General features: G+C 54.1%; 1 protein-coding gene across 1 annotated transcript in view; it reads right to left on the minus strand.

Moving 5' to 3' along the window:
* The window catches only part of DTX4 (deltex E3 ubiquitin ligase 4), a 21,895-nt gene that overhangs the window by 5,398 nt on the left and 1,106 nt on the right, over positions 1 to 15,391 (minus strand). The window contains exons 2-4 of the mRNA XM_081798919.1: positions 7,294 to 8,017; positions 880 to 941; positions 13 to 534 (exon numbers count right to left, since the gene is read on the minus strand). Of these exons, the coding sequence (XP_081655045.1) occupies positions 13 to 534; positions 880 to 941; positions 7,294 to 8,017 (1,308 nt within the window). The remainder of the gene's footprint in view (positions 1 to 12; positions 535 to 879; positions 942 to 7,293; positions 8,018 to 15,391) is intronic.

Below are 15,391 nucleotides of genomic sequence, written 5' to 3' on the forward strand. Positions count from 1 at the left end.
CTGAAAACAGACTCTCTGCGGTCACACGACTTGCAAGTGGCAAAGTTGGGGTTTGAACCCAGTCTGTTTGGGTTCCAGTGCCACGGCGATCTTCCTCTGTATTGTATTTTATTTGCGTCACACTTCGTGGTTTTATGTTTCTATATTTCTGTGCTGCATTTTTATCCTTCTTAAAAGCGTCTCCATCTGATTCAGACACAGTCCACTTTGGTACCATCATCGGAACAGGTACTAGCTGGGCCCACTTAGCAGAGGCAGAAATGAAGGCACACAGGGTGAAGCCATGGGTATGACCTTTAGTGATGATGGCCGAGCCAAGGCTGGGGCCCAAACCTTTGACTCCTGTACCCCTCAAGATAAGGAGGCCAATACCTTTCTTGGCTTGTTTTTTGGTAGTCTTGCGGCTCGTGTTGGAAACCCCTGGGATGGATTTGATTTCGCTCTTGCTGACTGGGGGTGGGTGGAGGACCAGCTTTGGGGGCCTGGTGAGACACACAGGCAGCCCCGCGGCGCTCATGAGAATCCCAGTGATTCCTGGAAGGGCAGGGCATGAAGAAGGACTGCAGAGTTAGCTCCCAACATCCCATAAACTCCCCTCCCCATAAACCTACCCTCCTGCTTCCCAGCAGAGTTCTCGGAACTCGCTTATTCTCTACCTCCCCTTCCTCGTAGCTTTCCCCAGAAATATATGCATTCACTCACCTTCAACAGCATGCTTTGCTTTTAACAATCAGTTCTCCCCACACTCTTCCTGCCCTTCCAGCCCTACTCCTATAATCCTCATTCACTTTAATTCTTTCTCTTTTATAAATTGCTCACTACCGACTTTACTGCTTCCTTTTTCTGCCCCAAGCAAGGGCAGCCCAGGGTCTCTCTTACCTGCCAAGGCAGGATTCACAGGACTGGACCCATTTAGGTTCTTCACTGGCACGGTGGGGACCCTGTGGAAGGCAAGAACAGGTACGTTATGGTTTTGACAAGCCGGACAAAATGGGTCAGTGTTGGAAACCCCAAAATTCACCCACTGAGGGGTTCCCCTTTTATACAGAAACTACGTATCCCTACTAAAGTCAGAGTCAGTTCTTAGCACCACAACCAGAAGGGTTCCCTTTATTTTTAAAGATTTTATTGATTTATTTTGGGGGGGAGGGGCAGAGGGAGAGGGAGACAGAGAATCTCAAGCAGACTCCTAGCTGAGCGTGGTGTCCGATGTGGGACTCGATCCCAGGACCCTGAGATCATGACCTGAGCCGAGATCAAGAATCGGATGCTCATCCGACTGAGCCACCCTGGCATCCCTAGAAGCGTTACCTTTAAAATCTAAGACCAGGTCACCCTTCCACTCAGAACCCCAAAACTCAGAATGGCTCCTCAGTTCACCCAAGGTCCCGGCAATGCCCACACAGCCCTGTGTGACCTGCCAACGCCCTCCACTCTCAAGCCCTCACCTCCCTGGTGTCTCCACATATCGCTCACCATCTCCTTCAGCTCCAGCTGTTCTTCCCAAATGCCAGCCATGCCCCTTCCTCGGAGCCTTTGCATACACTGTTCCCTCTGCCTGAAAGGCTCTACCACCAGAGAGCCGCTCAGCCTCCTCCTACGGATCCTCCGGTCGTGGCTGACCTTTTCCTGAGGTTCCTAAGACCACCTCATTTAATACCATGACTCATCCCTCTCATCCCACCTCAATCCCTCTTACCTCGCGCTATTTTTTTTTTTCGTGGAACTTAGGATTTTTTAAAAATAAGTTGTTGCTTTATTACCTTCCCTTCCAGAATCAGAGGCTCTGTAAGGGCAAATATCTTTGTTTCATTCAGAGCCTGACACTAGCAGGCATTCAGTGAGTATTGGTTGACAGAACGATAAATAAAGAAGCAAGTTCAAACCTGGGTGTACATAAGAGTCACTGAAGAAGCTTTTAAAAAGACAGAGCCCCCAGTGTGAATCAGAATTCCCACCGGGGGGCGGGGGGCGGGGCAAGAACCTGCATTTCCACCAGCTTCTGCTGAGAGGATGCAGCCCAGCATTGGGAAACCACTGTTCCAATAGCTGTCACCCCTCCTTTTCCCTGAGAAATCTAAATATCAGGCAAAGCCTCCTCCTCTTTCTGTCCTTCTCCCCAGAAACCCGAGCCAGGCTGGAGAGGAGTCCGCACAGCTGCCTGGGAAAAGCAAGCCCTCCCACGATGCCGAAGAGAAAAATAGAGGACACGTGGGGCTGGGTCTTGCGCCATCTCCCCGCCCCGCCCCCCCCACCACCCAGGCTTCTACAGCTGGGCTCGGAGGGGAAGTGGGCTTGGAGACACATGGACTGGGTCACAGATGACTCCAGGAGCCAACAGTTCTGCTGTGGGGGCAGGGCTGTGCAGGGAAAACACGAGGGGGAAGGGCATGTTCTGTTGTGTCTTTATATTGTTTATTATTTGTTTATTTGCCCATTCCTGTTGAGCCCTACTCCGTTTGGGACGTTCCGTTAGAGCCTGGGGACACAGCAGTGGACAAGACAGCCCGTGGCCCTCCCTCTATGTGTGGTCATGGCGAAGAGGCATAGGACCCACCTGGTCCCACGCACAGTCGTAACAGCTCACGGTGTATAAATCCATCTCAGACTTCCAACAACCGACGCAAGAGGGGCTATTATCCTCAACCTCGTTTTAATAGGCAAGGAGGTTGTGGCACAGAGAGGTTAAGCAAACTTGATGGAGGCCACACAGCTAAGGATTCCCACCCAGGAAGTCTGGCCACGGAGCCCACTGTGGTAGCCACGCACCGGGCTGCATTCTCGTGTCCGTGTGAACCTGCTATCACCCCACGTTACAGACAGAGAACATGGGAGCGCAGAGAGAGTATGGAATAAACCCACGACTAAGACAGAGGAGTTGGCATGGGGCTGAGCAGGGGCTCTGTCTGTCCCCCACAAGCCCGCAGGGATGGGTGCTTCCCTGGCTGAATCTCTGGCGGGGGCGGGGGGGGGGTGCTGTCCCTTCCCGGGATGTTGACATGTGCGCTGGGGCTGTAAGGATGTGAAAGAACAAATGTGGGAGTGTTTGTGTCTCAACAGGCCACCACAGGCTACTTTCCCCCCAGGATAAATCAAACCCGCATGGGGGGAGGGGAAGGCTGCATTCAACACAAAGGAAAGTCAGCCAAGGAAAGAGGCCCAGCCTTGCTTCTGGACTCCGTGGCCTGCCCCACAGGGCCAGGCATGGTAGGGTGGATGGGAGTCAGGAAAACCAGGTTCGAGTCCCAAGCCTGCCAGTTAACTCCTCACGACCTCCCTCAATTTTTTCCGAGCCTCAATCTCCTTACCTGTGAACCTGTGAGGGTCTGGAGTTAGCAGATGCCAGGGGGACTTCCTGAAGATTCCCTACCTTAGTGCTTAAGAGCAAGGCAGCTGCCTGAGCCCTGGGTCTCCCACCCGAGCTGACTGGGCTCCCCACAGCTGGTCTGGGGACCCGCGTGAAGGGTCTATTCCCCGGCTCCCCACCAGGGGGCAGCGCTCGCAGTCCAGCCCCGCACCTGCCTCGCCCCTAGCAGCTCCAAGGCGGCCCCCCCACCCCAGCTGATAAGTAGCTGTGATCTGGGTGACAAAAGCCACCTTTGTTCCCACAAACTGGACTGGCAGGTTTCCACACCCAATCTGGTTAACCAGGAAAGAGTCCAATCCCCAGAGCACACCCTGGGCAGCCCAAGAACCCGGGGAGGGGGCCAGGCCTGAAGAGAGGGAGGGTCTGCATGAGGACCCTGGACTCCGGGAAATACTGTGGGAGAGGCGGTGTCCCTGTCTTTCCAGGAAAGGGACAACGTGTCGGTAGGCTCCGGATGGTGGCAGCGAACTGGTGGAGGGGGCTGTTTGCTTACGGAATGCAGAAGGGCACTGTGGAGGGCCAGCTTGGCCCGGCTTTGAGCCTTTGGTGGAGCTACACAGCCTCCCTGCACTTCGCTGACCACATCCGAGTCACCACACCCATACACAGGACACCTCCATCTCTGTCCCCGGGGTCCCTGAGAGGATTTAGGTCAAATAATCTGTAAACAGGCAAGCTCTATGCAAATTGGGTGGTTGTTTACATTTTTGTTTCCCAACTATAAGAGGAAGTTTTTTCTTCGAAGCAAGGAGGTTGTGGCACAGAGAGGTTAAGCAAACTTGATGGAGGCCACACAGCTAAGGCCAGACATCGATGAAGCTTTTTCCTGCTGTAATAGTCCAATTTTCTCAGATTCTTGAGGACATCGAGCGTACAGTGTAAGGTTGAGAGGGGGGCAATGCTTAGGATTGTTGAGTTGGCCTTAGCTGATCAGCTCCTCCCCCACGGTGGTGACTGGTTAAAATGGAAACCAGGGAGGTGGCCCATGTCGTCCCCACCGGTGGCACCCTGCGGGCGCCCCAGCTGTCATGCCTGAGCCCTCCTTCCAGAAATCGGCAACGCAATGACTGGCATGCGGCTCACATCCTCCCGGCAACTCGGCTCAGCCAAAGCTGTCTGGCCTAACCATCAGAAGACTCCCTCCCCCATGCCGCCGGGCTGTTCTCAGTTTCCATTTCTGTCCCTCAAGCACAGAACTAAGAAAAGAGAAGAGCTGGCAAGGTGGCAGAAGGAGGGGGCCGACAGCAGGAGAAAAGCTCTGCAGATACCATGGTGAGAAGGAGTGGGGGTTTTCTGGGGAGTTGTGAGCCGACCCAGGAATCCTCAGGCCGGACAACGGTCTTGTCTCTCCAGCAACCGAAGTCTCGCCAGAGATAGAGAGGCCTCAGTTCTGGAGGAGAGGGCCAGAGGGGCCACTCCTGCCTCCCACTCCGCAGCCCCCCTCTCGTCTCTTTAGAAACCCCCTGCTTGTGTCTCTGAATAATTCACAGGGTCTTTTGTTCCCCCAAACCCTTCTCCTCAGCCCACCTCTCCCGCCCTCCCTGGTCTTCCTTTTTTCCGTGGGAAAGTTGCTTGAAGAGCTCGCGGACAGGGAGAGGAGGGGAAGGGGCCAGTCCACGACAGAAGGTCGACGGCAGTGCTGCACAAAGGGGACAAGCACGCTAATTAAATGGCCAAGAAAGACTGGAGGAGAAGGTGGTGGGGGGGGTGAGGGTGGTGGTAAGAGGTAGAAAAAGGAAAGGGCTGGAAGATAGAGGGGTAGGGCGGGGCCTCCCCTGTCAGGAAAACAGAGCAGAGAAAAAAGCTTGTTTCTATAGCCCTTTTGAAGGGGGGCGCTGCCCGGACCTCCGCGCCATTCTCTCGCTCCAGTTCCACTGGCAGGCAGGGGGAATAAAGCAGAGAGATGAAGAGCTGCCGGCTGGCTCCCTGGGTGCGATTTAAAGTGATCTGGGAGTCCTTCCCCTCAGTTGTGGCGTGAGGTCACTTGGCATTTGCCAAGGGCGCCAGCAATGAGGTGGGGCATCAGACTCTGCTCAGCTCTGACTTCAGTTCAGCGACTTTCAATAGACACAGGTGAATAAGAGCAGCTAATACTGACCAAACCCTTCTTAGGTGCCACACATTGTGCTAAATCTAGACACGGAGTATTTCATTTAGTTCTCGTGACAGCCCTGAGAAGGAAGGTACTATTACTCTCCCATTTTACAGATGAACAAACTGAAGACTGAGGGTGCATAATCTGCCCCAAGTTACACACCAAGGTACTTGAGTTCCCGCCTGGGTTGTCAGGCTCTGGAGGCTGTGTTTTTTGTCCACTATCCGAGCCTCCCTCTGCCACACAAATAATTACCCCAGAACTCTGTCAGAGGCCCCCAGGTGGCTGCTGGCTGACCTGGGGAAGAAAGAGAGCAGTGGTGTGGTTCAGGTGCCCATTCCCCTCTCCCAAATATTCTGCCAGCTCAGAAGTAGTCATAGGAAAATCCCATGCATCTGACCAGCACTTTACCATTTATAAATTGCCTTCACATACAGCGAGGAGCTGAGCTTTAGCCAAAAGGACAGAGGACGAGGGGAATAAACCCTGGGCTCCAACCCCCACTCTATGACACCTGAGCCGTGTGGCCCTCCTTGGAAAGTTAATTCTGAGCTGGTGCCCATGCCTGACACAGGGCCAGGGAATGAGGTAACACTGGAGAGTGCATCTGGTAAGCTCTCAAGGGATGAACTCCCTTTGTGGAGGTTTCCACAATGACTCCATGGGGCGGGCAAGGCGAGCCTGATGATCCCCACTTCATGCACAAGGAAACTGGACCTTGCAGAGGCTCTGTGGCTTCATTTAGTGGCAGAGGCCGGAGTGAAGGCTGGGCCTCTCCTTCTGCAGCACACCCTCCTCCTCTTTCCTCCCACTGCTGAGCCTCTGTGTGCAGACAGCTTCCTCTGGGCAGCCTGAATTTCACACTCAGGGGTTCAACCTCACTGCAAACCGCCCTGACCGCCTGGGGTTCAGGGGTCACAGGTGGGGTCAGGCCCTTCTGGAGAAAGGAAGAGTAGGCCGTTGTGAGAGGCCCATCTCACCAGAAATCAGGAGCTGGCAAGGCAAAGGCTGTGGGCACCACATGGACCTGGGTCTCTCCCATTTGAAGACTGGGAAGACCAAGAAGATCATAAAAAACAGTGATCACAGAACCCACAGCAACACCAGGCTGTCACAGGAAGTCCTGAGACGACGCACAGAAGGTGCCTGGCACACACAGTAAGTACTCGCTAAATATGCGCTGTTAATTCCAATCTGGAGTTACCCCTCCAGTTTCCAGAGAGACCAAGGAAAGGTGCTGACCTCATGTGGCACCTACTGTGTGCTGGGCACTGTGGTGGGTGCCTACAGAGAAGCAGCACGGCCGAATCAGAATAGTCTGGCCCTGACGTCAGACTTCCCGAAGCTTGAATCTTGGTCTCAGCCAATGATTGCTCCGAGGCTTTGAGCCAGAGAACCTCTGATTTCTTCATGGGTAAAATGGGATCGAAATGCCTACTTGCTTAAATGAGGTGATAAAGCTCCCACCAGATAGATCCTGGTGGGAGCCCATTTAGTATTGCCTGTTAGGGCATGGTGTGTGTAACCTTGAACCCTCAGCAGCTAGCCTAACATGGGGATCATCACCGGCATTTACACAGGAGGAAGTCAGGACTCTGGGATGTTAGGGCTCTGTCCCAAATCACATGGCTATGGCAAAGCTATGACGGACCCCAGAGGCCAAGCCCACCCTTAGCCACCACACCATGCTGCCTCCCACCCACAACCAGAGGGTCAGGACAAGACGACAGGGAGCTTAAGTCTTGGCAGCCCCTCTTTCATCTCTGGCCCAGCTCAGTCGGGTCCTATGCCCTTGATGGAAATGCTCAGAGGCAGCCTTGGAAGTACCTACCCAGAGGCGATCAGCACCCGGGACTGGGCAATGGCCAGTCGCTGCAGGTTGGTCCGATTTAAGGTCGCCAGGGCCACCCTTCCGGTCTTGCCGTTGGCTCCGGGGGGACTGGCGGGAGAGCCCGCCGTCACCCCTGCCGGCGTGCTGGAGGCCTGTCGCCGGATCGCCTGCGATGGGACAGTCTTCCCCGGCCCTCGGACGGTGCCCGTGCTGTCCAGTGGCTTGGCCCCGGGACCTGGAGGCGGGGGCAGCTTGACCGCTCCAGGTGGGGGCATGTTCTTGCGGGCCGCTGGGGGCTGCAGGGGCCCGGTACCCCCGTCGGCCACGGCCGCCTTGATGCTCATCACCAGAACGCACTGCGGGCAGGAGCAGGGCGGGGCCGCGGGCGAGGCGGCCGACGCGGGGCTGGCCGGCCAGGACTGGGCCCTCGGCAGGGTGCCGGTGACCATGGGGTAGATGAGATCCAGGCGCCGGCGGACGCGGCGTTGGCGCTGGGTCTGCCGGTTGATCTGGCCCATGGTGCTGAAGTCAATGACGTAGCTAAAGCCGATGGAAGTGAGGTCGATCCAGGGGTGCTGCTTCTCATAGGCGTGCTGGATGGTGATGCCCACTTCCATGTCATAGGGCGTCCAAGAACCGTTGTCGTTCTCCCACTCCCACACCACGCCCTTGCCGGGGGCCGAGGACGGGTCGTAGTAGTTGCGGCGAACTGGGCGGAGGGTCCCTGCCAGAGTGGGACGGAGGACAGGGTCAGGGTCAGCAAGGAATGAAACTGGACTGTGTTCCCTTCAGAGGCAAACGGGAACCAGGCCTGCTGTGGGCGGGCCCTAGGCTGCCTGCTGAGGTATCAGCTTTGAACGAGACTCCTTCCTGCCTTGAGGACTGTGCGGCTGCCCGGGGTGGGAGCAGCTCAGCTCGGTGACAGTGTGAAGGGTGTGGGGCCGTGCGGGGTACCACAAAGAGCACCTGTCCCTTCTTAGTCTGGAGACCTTGGTCTGCGGCCAGATTGATTCACTTCTGAGTTTATGTAGAACTCCCCAACCTCCTTCCCTCCCCTGAGACACAGTGAGTCCTTTGCAGAACTTTTGTGAAAATTAAATGTGACCCACTTATTCATTCGACAAATATGTATCTGTATATGACAGGTTCTGGATCTCTCCTGCACCCTGAAATTTGCACTAAGGCACCTAAAGCCCTCAACACAGAGTAGGTGCTCATAAATAGCGTATCACTTCTCCCCTACTCTCTAAATGCCCCTGCCTGGAGGGCTATGAAGAGAAAGAACAAAGGGTCACGGAAGCCTAGAGGGCAGAGGAAGAAGACTGTCTCCAGGAAGGCAGCCCCCCAGCGGTGGAGCTAGAGATCCCGCTCCCTGTCCCTTTAAGGGTGCAGTAAAAACAAAAATAGAAAATCAGGTTGAGAGAACTCTCTTAACACTTGCGAGCTTTCAATCTTGTATCAAAGCAGTAATAATGATCATAATAATTTTCTATTTCTCTAACATCTTTCTTTCAAAAGCCCAAACCCTCCTAAAGATAGGATTGTCTTCATTTTCGGTCTCACGGGGGGAGGGGGGCAGGGAAGGGGGGCCAGGGCTAGTGCAGGGAAGCTGCACAGCAGAAATGAGCCTGCAGCACTGGAGGGAAACTAGGTCTGTAACTCTTGCCTCTTCCTCCCCTACCCACCCCAAACCTGGATTCAGACTCACACCCAATCAGGGCTCATTTCATGGGTATCAACATCAAGGCTGAAGATGCCAGGGTCAAGGCAGGGTGAGGGGGCCTGGGAGGGCTCCAAGGGTGCTTGAATCTCGCATCTGTCAGCTTAAGCTCTATCCATCAAAGTGGTGGGAAAAGGCTCCCCTTCGCAGGCCTCTGACCCACCCCCTCCTCCAACCCAGAGGGAGACACCAAGACCAGGGACAGAATTCCATTCAAGGGGGGAAGAAAAGGAACAATGGCTATTCAGGCCTTTGCCAGGGTCATAACCCACCCCCCACCCCAACTCCGAGCCCCTTAATGACCCAAAACATCAACATTCAGAGGCAGGAGGGAGAAGCAAAACAATCCCCTATTCAGCACCAGGACCTCTGCTGGGGGACCTGGAGGGGGGGAGAGGGATGGGAGGAAGAGAGGAGGAAGAGGGGGGGATGGGCAGGAGTACCCTGATTTGCCTCCATTTCCTTCCTAAATAGCCAGCTTGCTGGGGAGGAAAGCCGAGGGAAGTGAGGTCGATCCAGGGGTGCTGGCTTTGGGTCCAACAGTGGAGGCTCTGTCCCTTCCAGCTGTGTGATTAAGCCTCAGTTTCCTCCTCTGCTTGGGCCGGGTAGCGACTTCAAAGGGTGGATTTGAGGATTAAAGGAAGGAATGAATATAAAGCGCTAAAATAACACCTGCCATGGGGCAAGAGCTCAATAAAAGTTGGTTGATTATCATTGTAATTTACTTTCTATTATATGTCTAAGCAGGATGGAGGAGTCATAGGGAAAGTTTAGTTCAGAGGGTATGGGGTGTGTGTGTGTGTGTGTGTCTGTGTGTGTAAGAGAGAGATTATATATAACTCCTTATACAATCTTTATTTGGAAGGCACCTAACTCATCCCATATGATCTTCATGGCAATCCTAAGAAACACCTTTTAGAAATGAGGAGATCAAGTTTAGAGAGCTTAAATGACCCTATTTTATATTCTCTCCAGGGTGGCAGGGGAAATGCACTTGTCCAGTGCTCCCCAATGTCCTCAAGAGGCATTTTTTACAACAGTGGGATCAATCCCAGAGACGCTGGAGAGCTGCCGCAGAACTTCTGGAAGCTAGCTGTGGCTCTCCCAGGTCTAGCTCCCCCACGCCTGTCTCTTCCTCTACTCCCAGCAGACAGATGCCCTTTTATCCTCCTGCATTCCCTCACCTACTATTCACCAGGGCTCCCCCCGCCCAGGTGCCCTCCTTTGCCATTTTTACCTATTGAAGTTGTCCTCATTCTGGTCCTATGCCATTTGCCACCCATTTCCTGAAATGTTCTCCCAGTCCAGGCCCCCCGCCTCAGGAGGTCTGGGGTGCGTATCTGCGTATGCCTGCCTGGTGTGTACCGGGGGCTCGGCATTCTTCATACGGGCCTTAAGTGGAGGCGCAGACACCACCATCTAGCTCTGTGCCCTAGGGCGGTGCATGGCACTCACAAGGGCTCCATAAACATGCTGTGATTGACTGAAGACTTCGGCTACTTTTTAATCATTTATCCCATGTTGCTGAGAACCCACTGCTCTGAGGAATTCGGACACTACTCAAATAGCTTATAATCTAAAACTAGACGAGTGTGCGAATGACTATTTATGAAGCAGAATATGCCAGAAGAAGAAGGGTGCCAACAAAACGCACGTGGGCTGAGAAAATTCGCCCACATCCCCTCCGGGCTTAAACCCCTTCCGCAACCTCCCCTTAGGTCAGGACCTGTCCCTCCCAGCCCCAATCTCTGCGGGCCCGCCTCATGCCCTAATAAGCTCTGGACTTTGGTGCCACACTGGCCTCTTCGAGTCCCCCCCCCCCCCGCCACATGTTTCTCCTCTCTGGGCCTTTTCACAAGGCTGGTCCCTCCCCCAAACACTCTGGCATTCCTCTTTGCTGCTCATCCTTCAGAGTTCAGCTCATTTCTTCAAGGAAACTTCTCTGGGCTGCCCTGACCAGATGGGATTCCCACTCCTATTTTTTTTCTTTACAGCATTTATCTTGATGTGCAGTCACACATTTCTTGGTGTGATTAATTTGGTGAATGTCTGTCTCTCTCCAGTCCTGCCGAGCGGGTATCTGGGGGGTTTGCTCACGGTTGTATTCCCGATGCCTGACATGTCCTAGGAGCTCCATAAATACTGACTGAATAAATGAAGGAATGATGGGTGGGAGAACATTTCCAGAAATGGGATGACAAGTATCGTAAGGCTTGAATGAGAAGGACAATTTCAATAGGCAAAAGTGGCATCTCAGTAGAAGGGGCTTTGTGAATAGTTGGGGGGACAGGGTGTCAGAGAACTCTAAGGGGATACATGAGGATAAAAAGGACATCAGTTTATCAGGAGTAGGGGAAAATATAAGGCAGAGCGGAAGAGAAACCTGGAAAGTTAGGTTAGAGCCAAAGCATAGACGGTCTGGAACGCCAGGCTGTGACGGGTTTTATTTGTAGGCAACGAGGAGCCAGTGAAGTCTGTGACACAGAGAAGTGACAGGACCAGAGATGCTCTGTTAATTAGTTCCACGTGAGAAGTAATGAGGGTCCTGGCAGTGAACATGAAAAGGAGGTGACAGACTGGAGGGACCCTACAGAGAAGTGGGTAGGACTTGACCTCGAGTAGCTGAATGCTTTCCCAGAGAGGTTCCAGGATCACCTGCTTCCGAATCTCCTGGGGTATGGATGAGCAACACCTTCTAGAGTACCCACTGGCCACTAGGAGGAATCATTAGCCTCTCCGGGGCCTGGGCCTAGGAATCTGCATGTGAATAACCGCCCTGGATTTTCATCATGCACGCCAATTTTAACAGCTGGGCCACATGGCCACGTGCCTCGACACACTGGGCACCCGAAAGAGACTCCGAACGACAGAGTCGAAGAATCCTGAGGTCTTGACAATGGGCAAGTGGTAAATGGTAGCACGATTTGCAGGCAGAGCAGTGTCATGAGGAAGAGCTGGTTTTTGGAGGGAAAGGCACTGAGTTCATTCAGCCCCAGCAGGTTAGTTAGAGACAGAAGGCAGACCTCAGAACCAAAGCTGTGGGACAAAAGAATGTCACTGTGGGATTTCACTTCTCTGATTATTTTCAGAGACCACCGTAATCTGGAATGTGCTGACTAGTCCTGGCCTCCTCTAAACGCAGGACCATGAACTAGATCTGAGGAATCCATTTAGTCCTTGGGTGCAGTGACCCAAAGAAAAGGCCTCTAATGGGATAGGAATAAAGAATGTTCATAAACTCAGCAGGGAGCAAGAGAAAGAAAATCAGTTTTTCCTGGCAACTCAGACACCTGCATTCCAAAGCACCTGAGATGTTTTGGCTCCTGGGAAATGGGAGAAACGCCTTCCAGGCATGACCCTGTCTCAAGGGCACATTACATCCGCGCATCACTGTGTCAGAGAAAATTCCGGGCCTCTCCAAAGCGCCCCTCAGCCCCACTGGAATGTCCCAGGAGGGCAAAGTCCCAGATGTTCTGCTACTGGGGTATCCCACGTGCCTGGAACAGTGCCTGTGCCCCGGAAGTGTTCACCGATGACGGAGTAGAGCGTGCGACACTTGATTTGGCATCTCAGCTCTGCCTTTGACTAGCTGTAAAATCTCGAGCAACTTAATCTCTTCCAGATTGTTGCCCTTCCTAAGATCGATGTGAGGACTAAACAAGACAAAGTGTGCAAGGGGCCTGGAGCATCCCCCACACTGTCACGACCACGTGGGCCTTGTGACACTTGCCTCCTCCACCCCTGTGCTCACACAGGGCAGAGTACCCTGTGGGGACCTAAAAATCGGCTTCTGTCAAAACCGTTCATCTCTCGCCATCTGACCTTTCTCACCATATTGAAGACATAAAAGAGGCAAAAGTTGCAGAGAAAACTGTGAGCTGGAAAGGGCTCTGCGTCGCACCAGGCCACTTCTAAGCAGCACCCTCACTGGTGCAGAGACCAAACCCATTCACCTGCCCAACTGCATGATGACAGGACAGGAACCAGAGGACTCTCAAGGCTGCTCTTTGTTCCACAGAGAAAAATGAGGCCTGAGCAGCTAAGGGACTTGTCCAAGGTCACACAGGAAGCCGATGAGTCTGGGGTGAGAGCCTGAGTCCTATTGCCCCACTCCCAGCCTGGGGCTCCCCACGTCCCACTGCTGGAACCCTGGAGGTGGTGGCAATCAGATGTCCTGGAAGATACAAGGGGCTGGGACGCTGAAGGACAGCACTCCAGTCACTGCCCTGGGACAGAAAAGGTGAGTCCAGTCAAGATAAATGACCATACATGGACAGGACCCAACCAAGGCTCTGGAAGCAGCCAAGACCATCCCCTCCACCGCCCCATCTCCTCCCTTCTTCCAGATTCCCTAGCCCAAAACACTCGCGGAGACCAGCATAGAGTGCAAATAAGCTCAAACCCAGAGTCGGTGTGGGGAGGAAGGGCCCAGGGCAAACAAAGGCGACAGAGGGTATCTGTGACCTCCCAGCCATCTCCCTGGAGACAGGGTGGGCGAGGCGGGAGCCCAGGGGAGCTGAGAGTCTGAGGCCTCCCTCCCGGCAGGGCAGGCAACTTCTGAAGAAACAGAGCTCCCGTGTCAGGAAATGTCCCCACATAGAGGAGGCAACAAAAAAAGAGAGGACTCGCCTCTAGGCAGGGGACTTCCAGCTCTCCTTTGTTTGTGGGGATGTTTCTGGTTCCCAGCTTCAAACTGTGGCTTGGGGATGGCGGGTAATTTAATTAAACATTGCCAGGGCTTGGCTGAGGTTGCCTGGGCGCCGGCAGTATAAAGTTCCTACCCTGTCATGGCCTCATCAATGAGCTATATTGAGAGGAACTGAGTGTCTGTTGGCAGAGAAGGGGGAGGAGGGGGCTCCGAGCCCAGAAACCCAGAGATTCTATTCTGCTTTGACAAGCTCCTTGACAGCCCAGCATTCCTGGGAATTCAGCCCAGTGCCTTCGGCATCCAGCTCAGGGCTTGGCACTAGGAGAAAGGCGCTCAGTACCCACTCACCCACTGACCACTAACTAGAATGAGTGGATGAAATCTAAAGCGGTCTGAGTCGTGCGCCTCTAAGACAGACTGGAATGTAAAACAGACCCCGAGGCAGTCTTTAAAATGATGCAGGGCTAGCTCTCTGCCTCCAGTCTCCAGTCTGAGGAGCCACCAGGCGTAGTCAGTAGTCAGCCTGTCCTCGTGGTCAGACCTGGGCGGGGTGGGGGGAGGAGGGGGGGGATATAGATTCTGTCCCTCAACCCCGTTTTCTCTGTAACTTCACCTCTGTCGAAAGGGCACGCTTCATCTCTTAGACACCCCTAAACACTGATTAAACTTCACCCCCTCCCAAATGTGGGACAGGGGCTGGGACCTTTATGTCACCAGGGTGTTTCTCCATATGCTGCAGAGATCTAGTCTGAAACAGAAAAGTGAACACCTGCCTGTTTATTCTGAGCAGGACTGAAATGCCCGGTCAGGTGTCTTAACTGCTAGTCCTCCCTGGTCCCACCTCCAGGGCTCAGCAACCACCGCCCCCCCCCCCATCTGCTGCCTGCACCCTCACCTCCACAACCTTTACCCCAATTGCCCAATTACATTCTCCCCCTCCCCCTAGCCACACTTAATCCTCTTTCTCAATCTCCCCACATTCCTCCTCATTCCCTCCTCCCCATGGTCTCTCTCAGCTCCACCACCCTCCCTTTCCCACTAGGGTTTAAGCCCCTCCAGATGCTAACACTTCTGGAATCCTTCCCCCCAGAAAGCTTTACTCAGCTGGCCAGTATCTGCAAAGTCCCTGGCAAAGAGGCTTTTGGGAGTTATGACTAAAGATGGGGACATGAGGGTGGAAAGACGTCCCTTTCCCATGACAATCCTAATTAGCACACAGGATGTGGGGGCTTTCCAAGGAGGCTGGGATGCCCTGCTCAAGCAGCTGTTCTCGGATCCTCTGGGACTCCCCGGGTCATCCTCTCTAGCCCCTCCCCACCACACCTGCTTCTCCAGGCTCCCGGGTCACACTCTTGGGAAAGCGCCGCCAGAATTCCAGAAACAACCTCCCACCCCTGTGAAGAGACTCCTGGAGAGGCAGACTGGTCCCAGGTCCTCAATTAAGCCTGGACACCCTGCGCTGAGCAAAGACAAGCCCTCTGCCCCGCCGGTGACCACCCCCCGACCTCTCCCTGCAGGCTTTTCGCCTTGCTCTGACCTGGAAAACAAGGAAGCGGGATTGTGGTGGCCACAGTGGCAACTTGATTCCCATAAAAAGACAGGGGTTTAGTGCTGGGGACAGTTTCAGGAGGAAGCTTGGGGACCCTTTCTCCTTAGGAATCCACCTCCTCCTCCTCCTCCACGGACAAAGAGAGCGGCTTCCCTGCCAGGCATTCCGGAGTCGCGCCCCC

The sequence above is a fragment of the Leptonychotes weddellii genome, chromosome 11 (genome assembly GCF_054177405.1).
Source record: "Leptonychotes weddellii isolate Sample4059 chromosome 11, ASM5417740v2, whole genome shotgun sequence".
Lineage (NCBI taxonomy): Eukaryota > Metazoa > Chordata > Mammalia > Carnivora > Phocidae > Leptonychotes > Leptonychotes weddellii.